General features: G+C 44.6%; 1 protein-coding gene across 1 annotated transcript; it reads left to right on the top strand.

Annotated features, from left to right (window-relative positions):
- Nucleotides 1-5,667: 5,667 nt before the first annotated feature.
- Nucleotides 5,668-6,498, top strand: LOC123173011 (uncharacterized). The gene has a single exon (XM_044589880.1). It carries the CDS (start codon nt 5,899-5,901, stop codon nt 6,496-6,498), a length of 600 nt encoding a protein of 199 aa, XP_044445815.1. The 5' UTR covers nt 5,668-5,898.
- The last annotated feature ends 10,382 nt before the right edge of the window (nt 6,499-16,880 follow it).

Consider the following 16,880-nt stretch of genomic DNA (forward strand, 5'->3'; position numbering starts at 1 on the left):
ATGTAGGAGCCAATATGAGCATCCAGGTTCCGCTATTGGTTATTGACCGAAGATGTGTCTCGGTCATGTCTACATCGTTCTCGAACCCGTAGGGTCCGCACGCTTAACGTTCGATGACGATTTGTATTATGAGTTATGTGATTTGATGACTGAAGTTTGTTCGGGGTCCTGGATGAGATCACGGACATGACGAGGAGTCTCGAAATGGTCGAGATGTAGAGATCGATATATTGGAAGGCTATATTCGGACATCGGAAAGGTTCTGAGTGGTTCGGGTATTTTTTGGAGTACCGGAGAGTTACGGGAATTCGCCGGGGGAAGTGTGCGCCTTAATGGGCCATACGAGAAAGGAGAAAGGGGCCTCAAGGGGTTGCCATGCGCCCCCACCATGGAAGTCCGAATTGGACTAGGGAGGGGGCGGCGCCCCCCTCTCTTTCCTTCTCCCTCTCCTACTTCTTCCCTCTCTCCCCTCTTGGAAAAGGAAGGGGACTCCAACTAGGATTGGGAATCCTAGTTGGACTCCCCCTATAGGCGCGCCCCTCCTAGGACGGCCTCCTCTTCCCCTCTCCTTTATATACGTGGGCAAGGGGGCACCCCATAGACACACAAGTTGATCTCTTAGCCGTGTGCGGTACCCCCCTCCACAGTTTTCCACCTCGGTCATATTGTCGTAGTGCTTAGGTGAAGCCCTGCATCGGCAACTTCATCATCACCGTCACCACGCCGTCGTGCTGACGAAACTCTCCCTCGGCCTCAGCTGGATCTAGAGTTCGAGGGACGTCACCGAGCTGAACGTGTGCAGATCACGGAGGTGTCGTGCGTTCGGTACTTGATCGGTTGGATCGCGAAGACGTTCGACTACATCAACCGCGTTACTAAACGCTTCCGCTTTCGGTCTACGAGGGTATGTGGACACACTCTCCCCGCTCGTTGTTATGCTTCTCCTAGATAGATCTTGCGTGATCGTAGGAAAATTGTTTGAAATACTACGTTCCCGAACACATGCACCAAACTGTTTTGGTTTCGGCAATGAACTGGGATGGCCGAAAGTGCCACAAATCTTTCTTTAAAAGCTAGCACATAAACAACAATGGATGTGGAACTCAAATGCTCTGTTTCTTTTTGTTTTGAATATCCACTTTGATCAACATATTAAAACTTTCAAAACCATCACTAGGTGTATGTTTTAGTTCATTCTTGCATTCTCATAGTGATTGCTTGCTCACTGCAATTTTACATTTCTACTCATTCTTGCTACTTGTAAATTTGCACCGTTGAATGTATGTAGTAAACTGACAAATTTTACTATGTAGTTGGGACATAAGTGTTCCAAACCATATTTTAAACCACTGAAAAAATCACACTTTGAAGTTTCAAGACTTTGTGGAAAAAATTCGTACATATGGGCATTAGGTAGAAACTTGGCTTTGTAAGTTTTCATAAAAAAAATGACCATTTTCATCCTATGGGGAAATCGCCAAAGAACACAAGCTACAATATAAGTTAAAAACTTGCGTTGTTGAACTTCATTTTGTGATTGTCATACCACTTTCTACTCACAAATCGCTCCACTAAAACGATCTCTTTTTACTCCACAAAGTAAGGCATGCAAGCACAAGAGTGCTTAATTGGATAGTGAAAATGACAGTATGAGAGTTAATTGCACCCACCGTTACAAAATGTAGGGTATACATTTACAACTCAAAATTGAAGTTACCAAGTATTAGTCCAACAGTACATATTTTTTGGCACAAAAGCTATATATTGGGCATCATCTTCCATGATCCAGGTCCATGATGGTCATTCAGTTATATTCTGCCAGCATCACTGTATAGACAACCTCAGCATTCAGCAGCTTGCTCCAGACCTTGTGGTGCTTGTCAAGATGAAAGGCCTTCCTTGTTAGGTAGTGTCCGAGGGGTGTGGCACATCATGCATGGGTTCGTGACGTGCGAGGTCAGCTGTCGCTCCCGGCTCTAATCCAATTCCTGGACATTTGGGGTAAGATTGTAGACAAGCCTTGTTCGATATATTAGTATTTTTTTATTAATTTAATCCATAAGTAAATCATGATGATGGTGCTAACAATATTAATCTCAAATTGTAAGCTAATAATGAGAGTATGTACTAAACATAGAACATGCATATTTACACACATACTAAATATTGCATTCACATAACCCAGTAAGAAAGGGATGGACAAATCACACATCAAGCCAGGAAGGACAAAAACTACCACCCAGCATCATCAACGGCCTTCTTGGGCTTGATAAGGCTGCAAGTAATGCGTTCGTTTGACTGTAACTAATTAACAACTAATTTCTCATTTTTAATAGGCAAAACTAAAGGGCACATATCACATATGTTTGAGTTGCGGCTTGGCTCGCTCATGAAACATGATGTGGCATGTGGCAGAGGAGGAACTTACGTGTATCACTCCTCTTCTCATGCTTCAATGGGATGTGGAAGAGAATCTCTTGTGAGCTGGTCCCAACTCTCCTCCCCTTCTCATGTGATACTAAACTCTCACCCATGTCATGATACCACACATGGTCCTTTGAGATTTTTAGGAATTAAATGTATATGTACCTAAATCCCAACCAGGGATGGAGTTAGAGGAAATGTAACCCTGATACGCCATTTTGACATGTCGCAAAATTTTCAAGCAAAAATTGTACTAAATTGTACTCCCTCTGTAATAAAATGTAAGAGCGTTTAGATCACTAAATGCTCTTATATTTTTTTACGGAGGGAGTAGTATGTTTCGTGCCATTTTATACTTTGTATAGCTTTTTTAATAAGACAATTGTATATAATGTATTTACAGACAAAGACAGATGAATACATGACACACCAACTAGATAATTATGAAATCAATATTAATTACTATCCTAACCTAATAATTATTTGCAGACTATGAATTCACTAGAGGGGGAAAATAGTGGTGAACATCCCAATATAGTTATTTTTTGAGAAGAAACATCCATATATAGTTCATTGGGATTTGTACTCCATGGACACAATCCGTGTGCTAACCCTATTTTCCCATAGAGTACACATATCCATAAGCCAGAGTTAATAACTATTTTTATAGGTTGTATCCTTACTTATCAAAGAATCATCCTAGAGAACTTTCCTATATTTAATCTATTTTAAAGAGACAACAAAGCGTCAAACTCGAGGTTTAATCCAGGATACCACCACCCTCCTAATCATCCAACCACTAGTTGGTTCTCGGTCTTTCCTATAATTTCTATCAACATACTGGGAGAAATATCGTCCTCCCATGATTGCGCCTCTCCCATGGTGAGACGGCGTGGTAGTGAGCGCATCTTCTAAATTTATGCAGGAGATAGGTGATATTTTATTGCTCATATATTGAGTTACATTGACACTAAAAAAAGCTAGCACTAGTACATAATAGGTCTTTGGAGCGGTTCTCGTACATGGGTCGGCAACACTCGACATGGTGGAGGCAGTTTATGAAATTGCCTCCAATTTCTTAACGCCGCAACTGGTTTCCCATGTAGAACCGCCTCAAAATATTGTCACACCGCAAGAGGCTTACAATATATAACCGCGCAAAGTACTCTTTCATTTGAAGTTGCTTTTTTCATACAAATGTCTATAATTTATTTACTTTCTTTTGCCAGAAAGTTTCATCGCAATTCAAATGGTGGAATGATTTTTATTGCAGTTGAAATGCCAGAAAGACCACATGTATGTCTGAAGGGGCATAAACATTATCATTCATCATAGAAGACTATTGCATTGCATAATACTTTCGAATATGTTGACCAATCTCACATAGTTCACAACCCATGTATGAAAAAGATCTAAGTCCAAAGATTCCTATACCATCCTCATAAATAACTAGAGACTAGAGGGCACATATCAAAATCTAAAGATTCCTAAACTACTCAACATTTCGACTAGTCTACAGGTTGCGCCTCTTACCCAACTAGAGGCTACACTATAGAAAGGAGATGGCAAGAATAATTTTCACATTAGTCTATATCCAGTTTTTCAATACAATCACCAACGAAACAAATCCCGACGAAACCCGTCGGTGCTTAACCCAATAGGTAAATTTGTAGCGTTGTTGTCATCTTCTCTTGTGCATTGTAACCGAAAATATAACTCTGCATAGGACAAAAATGTCAAGAATGAAAACAATATATTCATTGATTAGTCTTATGAATATCACACCTAAGTTCAATCCATTGCAAATGCAATGGCTGGGGTGTGGACATATGCAGCCAATAGATGGAGTGATTTATTTCATACCCATTACCGATCTTATGTAGAGACAATGCCAACAAAACATACTGTTGACCAACCGCCCGTTCATTTTGTGCAGTGCAACTAAATTTATCTACATCTGGAAAACATGGTCAGCTTACTTGAAGTAAAATGCGAGCAAACTTTGTTATGCATAAGAAATTATCAATGATATTAGTTCCCCTTAAAATACAATAACTAGTGTGGTAACGAAGTCATTTGTAATTACTCCAACAAATTTGTTATTTTGTGCAGTGCAAACAATAATGCTATACACAAATATTAAGATCATAAATATTATATTTATGTATTCGATATATTTTTGTCGAGAAGATCGTGCCCGACTTAGTCAGCGATGTGATCAGGACAGACAACACTATCAGAGTTCCTCTCGATCATGGTCATCATTTTCCAAGTAAAGCCCTCCCAACTACTTGAGGAAAAGAATTAAAAGTTCCTAAGTCCTACAAATCAACTTCGACTTATGAAAGAAGCATGTGGGTGAGGGAACCCCGAGAAACTATGTTGATTTCGTTGATTGTTGTGATCTAAAAAACCCTCAAATTCATGACCTTGGTAAATAGATATTTGCGTCAAAAAACACATGATATCCAGTTTTGAACTGAGCCAGTAATAAATCTAGAGGTGCATAGAACATAGATACCTTTGGTAACATAGTGAAGCTTAATTTTCTACAACAAAGGCATAACTGCCTTGGCTAGCATGAGTAAAAGAATTTAAGTTGTCCTTCAACACACACACACACAAGCCAGAGCTAGTCACGCCTTAGTTTTGTGTAGAGGTTACAACTTACAACATCGGCTTATAGATTCATGCAACACCAACTACAAAAAAGTTATAAGCATATCTGGAGTATCAACTAACAATGCGAACAAAATCCATAAGCATAAAATGGCTAACCCTACAAAGAAAATCCATAACCATACACCATCGTCATGTACAAATAAAATCCATAAGCATAGAGCAACTACTCCTACCAAAAAAAAACATAAGCATACGACAACTACCCCCTACAAAAATACATCGGCGCGAAGGTCACAAACAATTGGGAGCTCACCGTGACGGAGATTGAGTATGCCTAGGGAGGATCTTGTCCTGGAGCATCTTTGTCGTCTTCGTCGTGGCCGGATCCAACATTCTATACATCACCATCATGGCTGGATCCGTTGCTAAATTGACAAACCGGGCTACACGACACCGGGTCCTGGGTGCTCAGGCGCGCGAACAGGGCCGCCCGCGGCGTACAGGACAACGGACGCGCTCGCGCACGCGGACACGCCACGGCCGAGCCGCCCTGCCAAACTAACCCATTTGGAGATGCCGACGCGACGGCGCAAGACCATCCATTCCCCGCTCACCTTTTCCCCTCGCCCTACGGCCAAATTGGGCTAGGCTGCCACGTCGAATTTCGGCCACGCTCTGGCCTCCTCGTTCCTCCTAAGGCAAAGCTAGCCCTCTTCGCTACGCCGGTCCACGCCACCCTATGGCGGCTTGTCTTGTTGGCCATTGCACGTTCCCGCCCCCGCCATAGCAGCGCCTTGCGTTGAGATTCGCGCGCGCTCTTGTCTTGTTGGCCATTGCCGCCGTAGTAGGCTCATGGCAATGCGCATGGCAGCGGGAAGAGCCTGTGGCGCTTGGAGCGCGCAGCGCATGCTGCTCCCCCGCCAGCGCGTCGACTTCATCCGGCTGTGTCCCGGCGTCGCCGCCGCGGCGACGGTACGGTTCGGCGCTCGCCGCGCCCTCGGGAGCAGAGTGATCCTCTGCCTCGCGTCGGGAGGCGGTCGTCCGCGGGACGACGACGGCGAGTTCGAGCCCGCGGACTCGCCGTTGGATTCGGACGGGCGGAAGGTCGACGAGGGCATGGCCACGCTGTGGCGGCGCATCCGCGAGGTGGAGGCGGCATCAGCAGACGAGGAGGACGAGGAAGATCCAGAGTACGAGGGTGGCGTCGACGTCTTCGCGCCCCCGGCTGAGTGGACGGAGCTGGAGCGTCGGCATTACGTGCTGTACGTTGCCGCCCTGCGCGAGGCACTCGGCGCCCTGTTCGCATTGCTGGCGCGCGAGCGGCCGGCGTTCGGCGCGGCGGTCGTGGCGCTGGTGCTGCTCAGCGTGCCGGCCTCGGTGCCCCACGTCTCCGCGGAGCTGATCCGGGCCGTGTACTCCATCTTGGCCGCCGTGCACAACGGTACAATATAGTACGAGTAGGATTGTACTGCATGGTTGCGTAACCGTACCGATGGAGTACGTATGTTTGTCACGTGCACGTGTTGGTTGTCCTTGTTCCGAGGATGTATTAGATTAGCCATTAGATTATTATAAGTGGCGTTCGCTTTCTCGAATCGCAATGGACAGCAATCACATACAGAGGCACTCACCAAAAGTGAAAGAGCATTCTGAAACTTATAGTCATCAAGGCAGTGATTTCACAAAAAAGAGAGTCATCAAGGCAGTACATGCACGCAAGAGTTCATACCCATTACCGATCTTATGTAGAGACAATGCCAACAAAACATACTGTTGACCAACCGCCCGTTCATTTTGTGCAGTGCAACTAAATTTATCTACATCTGGAAAACATGGTCAGCTTACTTGAAGTAAAATGCGAGCAAACTTTGTTATGCATAAGAAATTATCAATGATATTAGTTCCCCTTAAAATACAATAACTAGTGTGGTAACGAAGTCATTTGTAATTACTCCAACAAATTAGTTATTTTGTGCAGTGCAAACAATAATGCTATACACAAATATTAAGATCATAAATATTATATTTATGTATTCGATATATTTTTGTCGAGAAGATCGTGCCCGACTTAGTCAGCGATGTGATCAGGACAGACAACACTATCAGAGTTTCTCTCGATCATGGTCATCATTTTCCAAGTAAAGCCCTCCCAACTACTTGAGGAAAAGAATTAAAAGTTCCTAAGTCCTACAAATCAACTTCGACTTATGAAAGAAGCATGTGGGTGAGGGAACCCCGAGAAACTATGTTGGTTTCGTTGATTGTTGTGATCTAACGAAACCTCAAATTTATGACCTTGGTAAATAGATATTTGCGTCAAAAAACACATGATATCCAGTTTTGAACTGAGCCAGTAATAAATCCAGAGGTGCATAGAACATAGATACCTTTGGTAACATAGTGAAGCTTAATTTTCTACAACAAAGGCATAACTGCCTTGGCTAGCATGAGTAAAAGAATTTAAGTTGTCCTTCAACACACACACACACACAAGCCAGAGCTAGTCACGCCTTAGTTTTGTGTAGAGGTTACAACTTACAACATCGGCTTATAGATTCATGCAACACCAACTACAAAAAAGTTATAAGCTTATCTGGAGTATCAACTAACAATGCTAACAAAATCCATAAGCATAAAATGGCTAACCCTACAAAGAAAATCCATAACCATACACCATCGTCACATACAAATAAAATCCATAAGCATAGAGCAACTACTCCTAGCAAATGGCTAACCCTACAATATAGTACGAGTAGGATTGTACTGCATGGTTGCGTACCCATACCGATGTACGTATGTTTGTCGGTGCACGCGTTGGTTGTCCTTATTATTCTGAGGGTGTATTAGACCCATGCCACCAAAAAAAGCGAAAACACTAACGCCCACACGTGTGGGCGTTTGCATCTCGCCCACACGCGTGGATCCGCGTCCGTTTGTGAGCGCACGAATCTTGGCATGTTTCTAGTGCCACGTAGGACTGGGCTGGTGTGTGGACATTCATCCGGTCGCCCACACGGCCGTTTCACCACACGGGAGGGGCTGGTGTGTGGGCATTCAGCAGTTCGCCCACACGCCACTTTCCACTCACGCATAAGGGCTAGTGTGTGGGCATTTGCCATCTCGCCCACACGTTCGTCTCATCTCCCACACCCAAGTTGCCACTTGCCATGTGTTTTGCAGTGTACATGGCAACTGCCCTAGTGTGCTTTATAAGCAGGTGGCAACTCTTTTTTTTTACCCAAACATGTCAGTTGCAATGTATTTTGCAGGGTACACGGCAACTACCCTAGTGTGCTTGTAAGCAGATGGCAACTCTCTCTTTTTTACCCGAACATGTTGTTTTGACATGTCTTTTTGTAGTGCTACACGGCAACTGCCTAGTGTTAGTAGGTGGCAACTCCTAAGGTTTTCAAATCATGGCAACTGTAGTAAACCAGACCATACATGGCAACTGCCTAGTGTTAGTAGGTGGCAAACCCCTAAAGTTTCCAAATCATGGCAACTATAGTAAACCAGACCATACATGGCAACAGCCGCAGTTGCCCAAAAATGGCATCTGGAACTTTTGACATGAGATGGCAACTGCAGTTGAGCAACCATGGCAACTGTAGTTGTCCGACATGGCAACCGTAGTTCAATGACATGGCAACTACAGTTAAACGAACATGGACGAGGGTCTGGACCATGGCAACTGCGGGCGCGCGGTGACTGTCACGTGGGGCGTGCGGGACCACGAGGTACGAGGCCTGACGTACGGAGCGTGTGGGCGTTATCTATTTCGCCCACATGCACGCGTGTGAGAGGGATCGGGAGGGGAAAAAAGAGGTGTGTAGGCATTACTTGTTTTGCCCACACGTAGGTGTGTGGGCTGTTCCTTTTATACACCACACAAAATATGTGGACAGACCCCCTAACGCCCACACGTGTGGCACTTATCAGCGTCCAAAAAAAGAGGGTGTATAACACTATTAAGCAAAAATGCTACACTTACGTATGAACTAGCCTAGATGAGTTACTTAACATCTTACTCCCTCTGTCCGAAAATACTTGTCATCAAAATGGATAAAAAGAGATGTATCTAAAACTAAAATACGTCTAGATACATCCCCTTTTATCCATTTTAATGACAAATATTTCCGGACGGAGGAAGTACAAAATTACTTGAGCCAGTTTGCTCGTGTGTTCTGGATTGCATTTGCCACTTTTGGTTGGTCCTTATGGACCACCAGAAACAAATTTACGATTGAACACTTATTCCCGAACTGTCCTTCTAATTGTTTGTTCAGAATGGTAGTTATTGTCGAGCAGTGGAGCCTTCTCGTTAAAGTTGTGGATGTTGGTGTTGTCACCTTGGTGGTCTCCAAAATCCGTGCCTCCGCTATCACCCAGAACCCTGATGAGAATAGTCATTAAGGCCGTGTTTGGTTGCCCGCATCGAGCCCAACCAGGCCCGCGCGGGAAGGGAGAGGCCTGTTTGGTTGCCTGGTTTTCCGGTTGGGCCTGCATCGCACGCTCCTCAAAGCAGCCCAGAGCCTGGCTCGCTGGAAACGCTCGGATCGGCAGTTACTCGCGAGCCAGGCTGAGTGCGACGCGAGGTCGCACGGGTGGGAGCGAGGCGAGGGCGAGGGGGATGGCGGGAGATGGAAATCTGCCGCGCCGTCCCGGCGCCAAATTAGCCTCACCCCCCTTTCACTCGCTCACCCATAGCCACTGCCCCCCTTTCTTCCCTACTACCTCACCACCAGCGGCGGCTGTGATTTCAGATCTGCGCTATAGGCGGCGGCGGTGGTGGAAGAGGCGGCGGCGTTTGCGGCGGATCTGGTGCTGCCCTTGCTGTTGGCCACCGTCTGGTCGACCTAGTCTGTGCCATGGCTCCCCTACGCCGTCCTCGTCTCCGATGCCGGTAAGCAGCACCCCCTCCCCCTTTGTGTAGCTCAGTGGTTAGGCCGTTAAGCTAGGTGTAGGATCGATTTCCTACTGAACGAACCGTCGATGTTGACTAGGTTATGGACGCACGGATGAGGCTGATAATCCAGGCAGCAGCACTGATTAGTGTGATTCAGGCATGGGTCATGTTCATGCACCAGAGAGCTGTTCGTCGTGCTGGGAGACCTTTGATCCGCTATGGTCCATTGTTTCCCCGGGAACAGGAGAGGATCCAAAATCTGAACTACATCTACAACTGCAATGACGTCGAGGCTCTGTGGATGCTTAGAATGAAAAGAGCACCATTTGCCTGGCTTGTCGAGACCTTCAGGAGCAGGGGACTGTTACAAGATAGCAAACACCAGTGTCGAAGAGCAAGTGGCCATGTTCCTCCATGTTGTTGGCCATAACCAGAGGTTCAGGATCATTCGCAACACGTTCAGGAGATCAATGGAGACCATCTCTAGGTACTTCAAGCAGGTGCTTTATACTGTTGGGGAGCTTAGAGGAGAGATGATTAGGAGACCATCTGGTCAGACTCCACCCAAGATTCGCGGAAGCCCAGGATGGTATCCATACTTCAAGGTGAGCATTGACAATATACACTTTTCATGGCTTGATATGCTTGTATTGTTCAAGTTGAGCACTAACACAGGCTTGTGATGCCATTTTCAGGATTGCATTGGGGCAATAGATGGTACTCATGTCACTGCCAGAGTTCCTAGGTCACAGTCAGCAGCATACAGGGGGAGGAAGCACTACACAAGCCAGAATGTGCTTGTTGTTGTTGACTTTGATCTGAAGTTCACATATCTGTTGGCTGGCTGGAAGGGGTCAGCGCATGATGCTAACATTCTCACTGACAGCATGAGTCGACCTGATGGGATCAACATCCCCGACGACAAGTTCTATCTTGGAGATGCTGGCTATGCATGTCGGTCGGGTATTCTTCCACCCTTCAGGAAAATAAGGTACCATCTCAACGAGTTCTCTGGTAGGAACTATCCTAGGACTGCACAGGAGCTTTTTAATCTCAGACACTCCAGCCTTAGAGTAACTGTTGAGATGGCATTTGGAGCTCTGAAGAATAGGTTTAAGATCCTGGATCAGAAGCCATTCCACCCATACTCCACTCAAGTTCAGCTAGTTCTTGCTTGTTGCATTCTGCATAACTGGATCCTCCAGTGAGGCTTTGATGAACACGTGCCTAAGGAGGAAGATGTCGAGCCTGACAATGTTGTTAGCTCCGGCCATGGTGTGGAGGCATTTGACAATGACGCTTGGAAGAACAAAAGGTTGGAGTGGGCAGAGGCGATGTAGCTTAACAGAAGTCAGTGCAGGATTTTGAAGAAGATGGAAGAAGAACAAAAAGTAGCAGCAGCAGTAGCAGAAGCAGCAGCAGAAGTAGAAAAAGAGGAGAGGAAGAGGAAGAGCTGGTAGCATCGATGAACTATCCCCTATTTAGTCAATGGCTCTTAATAATTTGAACTGTCATTTGATAGTAGTTAGGATGAACTGTCATTTGTTTAAGTAGATGGCACTACATGTTCAGATTCTGTGTGGTAAGCTCACCACTAGTTAGAAGTGGTGACAACACCTTATGCAGATTGCAACCAAACACCATGTTATATGTGCGCCTAATGCAATGCGGGCAACCAAACGCCGAGTCGAAAATGGTTGTCTCATGCAACTAGGGGCATGCAGGCAACCAAACTATGTGCATCTGGGTTTGTTTGGTTTGCATCCTCTCAAACCGGTTCAATAGAGCCAGGTTCGGCGGGCCAGGCTGAATTGGCAATGTAACCAAACACGCCCTAAGATTTATCCTTCTATGTTGCTTGGCATGCGCGTCTTTGGCTTGATCCTGGTGATCTACACTTGGTTTGCATGTCTTGCGTTGTGACCTATGATAAACTCACTGTGATGGCCCTAAATAAAGTTGGGTTCCTGGCTTTTCTCTAAAAGACAATCGATGGGCCGAACCGGTTTTGTCCGTCTTGCATCTTACGAACGACAACACTCTCCTCTAAAAGGAACAATTATTCTTTTTTGCAAATCAGCTAGGGACAATTATTAAGAAGGGACGGGTTCTTTCTTTTTTCGAATGCGCAAAATTTTACAACATTTTACCCCGCAAAAAAAATACAACATTATACTATCACATGTGGTGCGCAAAAGGTAAACAGATATGGATTTTTTAAATGGACTGAGTTTGTTTGTTGTTAGACTAGATTTTTTTTCTGTGCAGCCTCCAAATCGCAATATTTTCAAAAGGAAATTTTCACACATTCGCACTGAACACATATAAGTTTCCATGGAACAGCACAGATTTTTTTTTGAGACAAATGGAACAGCACAGATGACACCTCCGAGCCTGCGCTCATGGCGCTAGCACGCCAACTGGCGCTCACGCATGATGTGTTGTGGGCCGGCCCAATTACACCTAGTCGGTCGATGGACCGGCTGACTGTGGACTTTTGAAAAGAAATAAAAAACAAAAAAATGATCGTAAATTTGAAAAGTTCATAAACTTTGAAAAAATAGGTTCATGAATTTGAAAAGGTTAATAAAATTTGGGAAAATCACAAATTTTGAAAATAATTACAAATTCGAAAAAATAAAATTTTGAAAAAAAACATGAGTTTGAAAAATAATCATGGATTTGAAAAATATTCAAAATTTTGAAAAGGTTCATGCATTTCAAATTTTTTTTAGGGAATTTGGAAACAAAGTGCAGATTCTTAAAAAATCATGGATTTCAAAAACAAAATGTCGATTTTGAGAAAACTCATGGATTTGAAAAAAGTTCATGAATTTGAAAATTTTAAAGACTAAAAATGCTAATGAAATTGAGAAATATTTGTAAATATAAGCAAAATTTCCGAGAACGAGAAACAAAGAAAAAGGAAAAGCAAAAAGCTGTACAAAATTCGTCTTGGAATAAACTAGGAGAAAGCCTCTCTGAAAAAATTGATAGAAGTTTCTCGAAGATTCCTAAACCGGTGAGGAAAAAATCTTGCATGGACCGGCCGAACTAGGGAACCTAGCGTGCCCGGCGTATGTTCTAAAGAAAAAAAAGAGTTAAATGGTCCAAGCCCAAGGTCAAACAGGGGTGCGCGTCAAGCTGCAAGAACGCCGGTATCCAGTGCTTAAGGCGCTAAATAGGATTTGGGGCACGTACATCCCGTAGCCGGCGCAAGCGACGTAGTGCTCGCAGGCAACAACTACATTATTACTCTAGTGTACAAAAAATTACTCCCTCCACATCAAAATATAAAACGTGTTTTAGGCTAATTTAGGCTAAAAAAGTCCCATATTTCGTTTCGTTTCGCTCGTTATCGGTAGTAACAAAGAATGGCATTACCCTCATCCAGAACGGACATGCCAATGATGGCGAAGCTACGCACAGTTATTTGGAAAAGGACTCCTTCTGTGTTCGATTGTGCAAAGTATACTAATTTTTTCATCAGATAAAATTATTCAGGTTGGAAAAGAGTCAAGTACGGGTCTCAGCGTTAATCCATGCTATGATGCGAACGAGAGCAACTAGTTAACGAGCGCTCCTTCGGGAGCCTCGCAACGATCAGTGCCACTTGGCGCGCTCTCAGCCGCCCGCCCAGTGTCGCGCTCTAGACGCTCCCTCTGGATTTTGTTTTATTTTATTTTTTCGCACCTGTTTTCGGCTTTTTAAACGATTTTTTTGGTTTTATTCGACGTTTCAGTTTTTCACCGGTCTTCCTTAGCTTTTGGGTCAAAAACAATTTTTGCGCGAAAAAATGCATTTTTTCTTTCACAAGAGTCATGGTTTTGCTTCCGCGAAAGCACAACGGAAATGAAATAAAAATACGTTTTCTATTTTTTTTCCTTCCGCGAGAGGTACGGTTTTGCTTCCGCAAGAGGCACGGTTGTGCTTTCGCGAGAGTCACGGCTGTGCCTTTCGGAAACGAAAAAAACGTGTTTTCTATTTATTTTGCTTCCGCGAGAGGCACGGTTTTGCTTCCGCGAGAGGCACGGTTGTGCTTTCGCAAGAGTCACGGCCGTGTCTCTCGGAAACGGGAAAAAATGTGTTTTCTATTTTTTTTTCTTTCGCGAGAGGCACGGTTTTACTTCCACGAGAGGCACGGTTGTGCTTTCGCGAGAGGCACGGCTGTGCCTTTCGGAAACGGAAAAAAACATGTTTTTTTTTTCCTTCCACGAGAGGCAAGGTTTTGCTTCCCTGAGAGACATGGTTGTGATTTCGCGAGAGGCACGGGCGTGCCTCTTTCGGATAGGGAAAAACCCGTGCTCCCGATTCGGTATTTTCGTTCGGTTTTTTTCTTGAAAAAAAGTTCGTCAAAACCTATCAACATGGGATCTAATTTTGAAGATCTCCACGCGAGGAATCCAACGGTGAAAACGGTTTGAGATTTGGATGCACGGTTTAAGAGATAAAACGTTTTGAATAAACGGATCTACGAAAAAGGGAAAACTCCCAGGTTGCGACAAGTGGCGCACATGTAGCACGCCACTGGTCGCAACCTGGGAAGGTGGGAGTGATCTTTGTAATGAGTACTCCTCAACTAGTGATTTCGTGCGAACGATCTCTACTCGGAACGTGTGAGGTGCGAGCGTACGGGCCTTCCAACCCGGAGTCGAATTCTTCAGGCCGGGCCTTCAAAAAGGGGGCCGACCCCAAGTATCTGTAGGATCGAAAGTATGTCTAGAGGGGGAGTGATTAGACTACTTGACCAAATAAAAATCTAGCCTTTTCCCAATTTTAGTTCTTGGCAGATTTTAACAACTTAGCACAAGTCAAGCAATCAACCTACACATGTAATTCTAAGAGTATAGCAGCGGAATGTAAAACAATTGCAAATGAAGGTAAAGGGATGAGTTTGAGGGAGCAAACGCAATGTTGACACGGAGATTTTTTATCCGTGGTTCCGATAGGTGGTGCTATCGTACATCCACATTGATGGAGACTTCAACCCACGAAAGGTAACGGCTGCGCGAGTCCACGGAGGGCTCCACCCACGAAGGGTCCACGAAGAAGCAACCTTGTCTATCCCACTATGGCCGTCGCCCACGAAGGACTTGCCTCACTAGGGTAGATCTTCACGAAGTAGGCGATCTCCTTGCCCTTACAAACTCCTTGGTTCAACTCCACAATTTTGTCGGAGGCTCCCAAGTGACACCTAGCCAATCTAGGAGACACCACTCTCCAAGAAGTAACAAATGGTGTGTTGATGATGAACTCCTTGCTCTTGTGCTTCAAATGATAGTCTCCCCAACACTCAACTCTCTCTCATAGGATTGGATTTGGTAGAAAGAAGATTTGAGTGGAAAGCAACTTGGGGAAGGCTAGAGATCAAGATTTATGTGGTTGGAATGGAATATCTTGACCTCAACACAAGTGTAGGTGGTTCTCTCTCAGAAAATATGTATTGGAAGTGTAGGCATGTTCTGATGGCTCTCTCCACGAATGAAGAGTGGGTGGAGGGGTATATATAGCCTCCACACAAAATCTAACCGTTACACACAAATCACCAAACTCGGTGGGACCGATTCAGAGAACTCGGTCAGACCGATTTGGTTCATAATGTGACCGTTAGGTGTTTCGGTGGGACCGACATGTCAACTCGGTGGGACCGATATCATTAGGGTTAGGGCATAACGTAATCTCGGTGAGACCGATTACACAAACTCGGTGAGACCGATTTTGGTAATGGGCAAACAGAGAGTTGGTCAGGCAAACTCGGTGGGACCGATTCGCTCATCTCGGTTGGACCGAAACGTTACGAAAAGGAAACAGAGTGTTTGCATTGCAATCTCGGTGGGACCGATCGCTCATCTCGGTTTGACCGAAACGTTACGAAGGGAAACAGAGAGATTACAATCCCATCTCGGTGAGACCGAGATCCCTATCGGTGAGACCGAAAAGACTAGGGTTTCTGGCAGTGGCTATGTCAACTGAACTCGGTGGCGCCGGATAGAAAGAATCGGTGGGGCCGAGTTGGACTTTTGGTTTGGGACATATGTGGATATGAGAAAGTAGTGGAGGGTTTTGGAGCATATCACTAAGCATTTTGAGCAAGCACCTCATTAAGCAACACCTCATCCCTTCTTAATAGTATTGGCTTTTCCTATAGACTCAATGTGATCTTGGATCACCAAAATAGAAAATGTAGAGTCTTGTGCTTTGAGCTTGAGCCAATCTGTTGTCCTTAGCATTTTGAAGGGTCCACTTTCTAATACATGCCATGCGAATCATTGAGCTTTCCTGAAATATCTATCTTGAAATAGCATTAGCTCAATGAGCTATATGTTGTTAGGAATTACCAAAACCACCCAGGGATAGTTGCACTTTCAATCTCCCCCTTTCTGGTAATTGATGACAACATATAGATCAAAGCTTCGACAAATGATAAATAGTATTGAAAAATATCGTCGCTTTGAGAATATGTGAAAAGCAAGAGCTGCCCCTAAATTTGTGCATTATTTAAGAATTGCTTTTAAATGCAAATGCACAATCGATTAGGATCATGGGTTACTCTTCCATGTCACATACATCTTGGTGGAGCGCTCAAAATGATAGAAGTTAAAGCATGCACTCATCACCAAAACAAGTGAATGATCATCTAGGATATAAGAGATATATCATCCAACAAGCATTAAGGGTAGCATATGATCAAACACAAGATCAAACAAGTATCTCACAAGTAGCTCACACAAGCACACAATAAAGTTTCAAACCAAACCAAATAAGTGCAAAGAGAGATAAAAACCAACACTCTCTCTCTCGAAGCCTATGATCTATACATTTTTCTCCCCCTTTGGCAACAAGTTACCAAAAAGTTCGAAAATGCATAGTGCTAAACGACTCTCAGGCTTGATCTTCGGGAGGTGGTGTTGAGAGAACTCCAAGGACG

Source organism: Triticum aestivum, chromosome 1D (assembly GCF_018294505.1).
Source record: "Triticum aestivum cultivar Chinese Spring chromosome 1D, IWGSC CS RefSeq v2.1, whole genome shotgun sequence".
Classification (NCBI taxonomy): domain Eukaryota; kingdom Viridiplantae; phylum Streptophyta; class Magnoliopsida; order Poales; family Poaceae; genus Triticum; species Triticum aestivum.